Source organism: Enhydra lutris, unplaced genomic scaffold, assembly GCF_002288905.1.
Source record: "Enhydra lutris kenyoni isolate GAN:26980312 unplaced genomic scaffold, ASM228890v2 scaffoldscaffold43, whole genome shotgun sequence".
Classification (NCBI taxonomy): Eukaryota; Metazoa; Chordata; class Mammalia; order Carnivora; family Mustelidae; genus Enhydra; species Enhydra lutris.
Window position 1 is genome coordinate 14368353 of NW_019154127.1, and position 6000 is coordinate 14374352.

General features: G+C 58.3%; 1 protein-coding gene across 2 annotated transcripts in view; it reads right to left on the minus strand.

Annotated features, from left to right (window-relative positions):
* The window catches only part of LOC111155706 (ubiquitin conjugating enzyme E2 G2), a 35231-nt gene extending 29642 nt beyond the window's left edge, over positions 1-5589 (minus strand). The window contains exon 1 of one of the 2 annotated variants that reach the window (XM_022516022.1): positions 5484-5589. In XM_022516022.1, coding sequence (XP_022371730.1) covers positions 5484-5526 — 43 coding nt within the window. In that variant the 5' untranslated portion in view covers positions 5527-5589. Of the gene's footprint in view, positions 1-5095; positions 5316-5483 lie in introns of those variants that run through there. The other variant, XM_022516021.1, reaches the window with a different exon arrangement.
* Between the last annotated feature and the right edge of the window lie 411 nt (positions 5590-6000).

Consider the following 6000-nt stretch of genomic DNA (forward strand, 5'->3'; position numbering starts at 1 on the left):
CGCACTTTAAACTTTGAGTATATTAATGTGTTGTGTGTAAGTTAAACCTTAATGAAACAGCTTTAAAAAGAAAAAAAAGACGGCTGGGGAGAAAGACACCACAAAGGCTGAATGAAGACAAAGAACAAACGGATAAAACACTTACAACATACGTAACCAACAACGGGCCAGGGACAGGTAAAGGAATAGAGAACATGCGAAGAACACCTACGAATCAATAAGAAAACGACAAACCACTCTGTGGGAATTTGGTAAAAGACAAAATGGACATTTCACAAAGGAAAACACATAAGCCACCTACAAACGTGACAGGATGCTCAACTTTCATCACAGCACACAAAACCACAAGGGACCATGTCCTTAGACACGGCCGTGCCCACCGCAGACCACGTCTCACCAAGGCGTCAGGGAGCATTCAAGGCAATGTGCACAGTGACAAGCACACAGGGAACCAGGCTGGCACGAGCCAGGAACGCGGATTACGTGGATTACGAGCTCCATGGCTGTCTTATGCCCCGGATACAGACTTTGCACAAACGCATCGGCCATGGCCACACCAGCATCATATACACACATACACATATACGCACATATACATATAGACACATGTATACACATACACACACACACACACACATATAAATGAAAACTGGAAACAACCCAAACGCGCACCCATAAAGGACGGCGTGAATTCCGGCTTCTTCACGACCTAGACCACCACCCGGCAGTGAAAAGGAACCACAGCTGTAGGCTAGGACAGGCCTAACTCTCAGAATCCGTGCTTAGAACACACACTGCACGATTCCATCTCAATTATTAAAACAACAGCAGGCAAAAACGGACAGCATGTTGCCTGGAAGCCCATTAAGCAGTAAACTACAAAGAAAAGGAAAGGAGCCCGTTACTAGACTTCGGCAGTAACCTGCAGGGGTGGGGGGGGGCGGCAGCACAAAGATTTCCAGTTGCCGCTAACGCTGCTTCTTAGGGTGGGTGCCCTGTGTGCAGATGTCCGTTTCATTTTCCATCTGAACAGACCCATTTACCTTCACATGTACAATACACTTCACAACACAGAAGTGTTTTTGAAAAGTTCAAAAGGGATACTGCCAGGGAGAAAGGACAGTGACCGGAGGGACAGATGGGAGTCTGGGGGTTCAGGGAAGGCTTCTGCAGGGGAGCAGGGTATCCAGGGGAAGGAAGTGCTGATGCCCAGGGGAGAGGGGTGCCCAAGAGGCGGCCGGCGGAGTAAGGACACCAGGGTCAGAAAAGGTCAGAGAGGCAGGGCTCACTGCAAGGCCTTTGGTTCTCACAGCAACAGAAGGCGCTGGGCAGAGGGACGTGAGCTGACAAGCTGGAAGGGGCTCTCCTCCCGCTGTGTGGAGAACAAAGCAGGGCAAGGGCAGAAGAGAAGACCCTTCAGGACTATCCTGGCTGTAACGCAGGCCACAGTTGAGCGGCTGGGCCCAGCGTGGGACCCCAGATAAAGCCTGAAGGTCGGACAACAGGTTCCACGGGAAAAGAAAACAAAAGGAGTCATTAAGGGTGAATCTAAGGTTTTGGGCCCAAAAAACATGGAAGAAGGGGGCTGCCGGCCCGACACAGGGGGACTGGTGCGGCCAGGGCAGGCGTTCAGTTCTCCACGTTCAAGTTTGCAGTTCTTATTCAGTACGTCCCAGGCGAAGCACATCCCCCAGAGTCTGTGACTGCGACCTTGTGTGATGGTGATCCTGCTGAGGGAGGGTCCCACTGGATGAGGGGGTTCCTAAGCCGATGCCTGGCAGCTCCCTAAGAGGGAAGACAGCCACGCGAAGACAGGCAGAGATGGGAGTTACGCTGCCACAGCAAGGAGCAGCAAGGGCTCCTGGCAGCCACCAGAAGCTGCCGGAGGCCGGGAAGGACCCCCTAACGCCTGCAGAGCGTGACCCTGCCGACACCTTGGTCTGGGCCTTCGGGCCTCCAGAAGAGCCGCAGAACGAATTCCTGCTTCGTGAAGGCACTCGGCCAGCGCTACTTTGCTAAGGAGACCCCAAAACACAATACCTGAGTCCACTTCTCACACTCGTCAGGAAGGCTGGAAGTGTGACAATAAAACATAAAAAAGATCCACATGGGATCTGGGGCACCTGGTGGCTCCGTAAGCTGAGTGTCTACCCCGTGATCTCAGCTCGAGTCTTCGTCAGGCTGGGTGTGGAGCTTACTTTAAAAATAAAAATAAAACAAATTTTAAAAATACAAAAGAAAAAAATCTGGGTTCTTTTTCTGACTCTCCTTTTTCTGGTTGTAAGCACCGAGGCAAAGCATTCTGCCTCTGATTCAATTTCCTGCATGATGGGAAAACTGGGGGCCGAACAGAACCCCATCCAAGGTTCTACAGCCCACAGATTTCTGCAGCTCTGGGACTATTCCCAAATACGAAAAAGTACGCCTGAGCCCTCTCACAATCACCTTCTGAAACCTCACGTCACAGAGAGGCTGGTTCTACAAAGTCCACTCGCACGACGGACGCGCCACCCTCAAGTGTGGTGAGACAAACGAGACGCTAATCCACAAAAGATGAGGCTAACTGGAATTTTATGATGTTTCTAGATACAGCAACAACAGAACTCCCCTCGGTGACATACTGTATTCGTTTTCCTCCGATGTCACCACAAACTCAATGGCTTAGAACAGCACTCACTCGGGGCGCCTGAGTGGCTGAATCAGTGAATTCGGCTCAGGTCATGGTCTCAGGGTCCCGGGATCAAGTCCCACTCGGGCTCCCTGTTCTGGGGGGGAGTATGCTTCTCCCTCTCCCTCTGCCCCTCCCCCCTCGCCCCGACCCCACTCTTGCTCTCTCTCTCAAATAAATAAATAAAAACCTTAAAAAAATAAAAAACAGCAAACCACCTACGGATGACATCCCAGTTTGTGTGTGTCACAAGGGACAGGTGGTTCTCTGCTTAGAGTCTCACGGGACAGCGTCAAGGTAGGGCTACCTGGCAGGGTGCCACCCCAAATACACTCAGGTTCTTAGGAGAACTCAGGTCCCTGCGGCTGTAGGACAGAGGGTCCCCAGGGATCAGTCCTAGGTCCTAAGGGCCACCCCCGTTCCTCGGTTCCTGGCCTCCCGCGCATCTTCCACGCCAGCCACGGCAGGGGGAGTCCTCTTCCTGCTTTGAATTTCCCGAACCTCCCCTCCCGCCTCACCCCTCCTCCTTCCTCTACAGTTTTGGGGGATTATTGGGTTGTACCCCAATAATCCAGGTTAATCTCCCGACCTGTAAGTAGGCTACTCGGTAACCTCCAAGCCACACCTCCAGAGTGCCCCCCGCAGAGCTAGACTTGGGTCTGGCGGGTGGAGCAGGGCAAGGGAGCCTACGGAGACGCCGGCGGGGTTCCGGCTTCCACAACTACCCCGAGACGTCACATGAACACAGAAAAACACATGTGGTACAACTTTGGAAGTCAAGTGTTACTTGCATTTCATTACTGCAAATGACGGGAGTGTTGAAATAACGGATGAGGTTTTTGTAAACCCAGTAAAAGCAAAAATAATCTTTCCTAATGCAACTATCCTCAGCAAATACAAGCTCAACAGTGCAGAGACGGGGTCAGAGCAGCAGCCTGAACCTCACCCCCCGCACAGGCTCCACCGATCCCTTCCTACAGACCGGAGACAGTGATGCTCGTTGCAGCCCAGAACTGGGACTGAGCGGACTAAAGCAAATTGAGAAACACCGACCAGCACGGCAAGAACGACAGGCGTCCCTGCGCGCACCACCCCAGCCGGGCTGCCCACGAGGAGGCAGAGGCAGCAGCGTCCCGCTCCCACCCAACCCTCTGTTCCCACTCTGTCCCCCGAGCACGCTCCCACAGCAGAGGACAGGGCCGGCAGCAGTAAGGAAACCCGTATCCTAATGAGCCCACCTCTGCCCCCCCCGCTGGCCTGGGGCAGCCACACGCGGGCTCTCCCTGCGCAGGGCCAGCTGGTTAGGGCACTGGGCTCCCCGCACATTCACCAGTTACTCTGGCTCATTTCCAACCTTCTGAAGGCGTCCTCCGGGTCATCGCAGCAACAGCCTGGAGAACCGAGAGCCACCCAACGAATCCTCCCAGAGCAGCCGAGGCAGAGGTGAAGGCCACGCTGGGCCACGAGCTGCTAAGCAGCAGCAGGTGCACCCCCTGACGGTGGCTGTGGAGGCCCTGCTCTCCGCCCCAGGCGGGCTGTGGCCTGTGTCCAGCAGCAGCTGAGGACACGTTCCACACACCTGCTGGGGCCGTGACTTCTGCCAGCTCTTCCGCGGGAGCGCTCCGCTGGAAAGAGGCAGGACACGGAATGTTCCCGCTTCTTGGTTCCGCTTTGCTCTCCCAGACATCAGACACTTCCCCGGCTCAGCAAGCGCCCGGGTCTCCGAGCACCCCCGGAAGAACGACACACCGCTCCCTCAGAACAAAGCCCAAATCTGACCTGCCGCTGCCAAAACATCACAAGGCGCTTTTCCTCCGGCTGCAGCTTTGGTCTCAACCTATGGGCGCCCCGTCGGTTTCCCCACTTCCCCACGGGCTCCCCCGTGGCGTGGGTGCAGGGCTCCACATGACAGGAGCCAGACGCAGACACAGACGCAGACACGGACACAGACACTGACGCAGACAGAGACACGGACGCAGACACAGACACAGGAAGACATGGACACAGACACAGACATGGACACAGACACGGACACAGACACACGAAGACACAGATACACGCAGACACGGACACGCAAACACGGACGGAGACACGGACGCAGACACGGACATGGGCACATGCAGACACGGACACCCGCAGACACGGACGCGGATGCAGACACAGACACACGCAGACACGGACACAGACATGGACGCAGACATGGATGCAGACACGGACGCAGACACAGACACACGTACACGGACACACGCAGACACGGACGCACGTAGACATGGACACGGACACATGCAGACAGGGACACAGACACACGTAGACACGGACACACGCAGACACGGACGCACGTAGACACGGACACATGCAGACAGGGACACAGACATGGACGCAGACACGGACGCAGCCCCCCAACTGCACTCTTGCAGCGATGCTCACCGTGCGCAGCCGGCGGCGCCGGCACAGGACGCGCGGAGACTCGGCCACCGCCCACGACTTGCGGGAACGGAACTCCCCGCTCCCGGTGGCCAAAGGGCGGCATGACTCAGGGGTTCAGCAATCCAGTACCTCCCGGTCGCCCCCAGCTCCGCCCGCGCCCAGCCCGTCGGGCCACAGCCGGGAACCGGGGCCGGAGGAGGGGACGCAGGGCCGCGGATGTGGGAGGGAGGAGGGGGGGAGGGGCGCGGGGTCAGGGGTGAGGGAGGGAGGAGGGGGCGCGGGGTCAGGGGTGAGGGCGGGAGTCGGGGGCGCGGGACGCGGGGTCCACGGACGAGGGGTGCGGGGCCAGGGGTGAGGGCGGGAGAAGGCGCGCGGGCCCCTCACTCACGTTTGTACTCGGCCATCAGCCTCTTGAGCGCCGTCCCCGCCATCGTCCCGGCAACAGCCGTGCCGTCCGCCTCGCCTCCTAAGCGCAGGTCCCCTCCCGCCCGCCGCGGGCTGCTTCCGGGTCGCCGCCGGGGCCGGAAACCCTTCCGGGGCGCGGGGGGCGCCTGCGCAGTGGCGAGGTTGCCGAGGGCAGCGGCGCAGGTGCGGCGTCGGGGACGTCCGGGCGTCGGGGTCCCGGGTCCCCATCTACCGTCAGGGCCTCGGCCGCTCTGGGGGTCCGGGTCGCGTGCGGCGATCCGCCTCCCGTCGGCCGGGTGTCCCGGAAAACCCGGAGCCGCGGCGCCCGGAGACGGTGTGTCGGCCGCCTGTTGCATCACACTGGCCGGGCCTCGGGAAGGTCCGCTCGGGGGACCGCGCGGGGGCGGGACCGGGGACGGAGGACGGCGGCCTGGACGGGACCGGGACAGGACCCTGGATGAAAGGCGGACATGGAGCCCGGCGGTCGCGGACGGGGACGG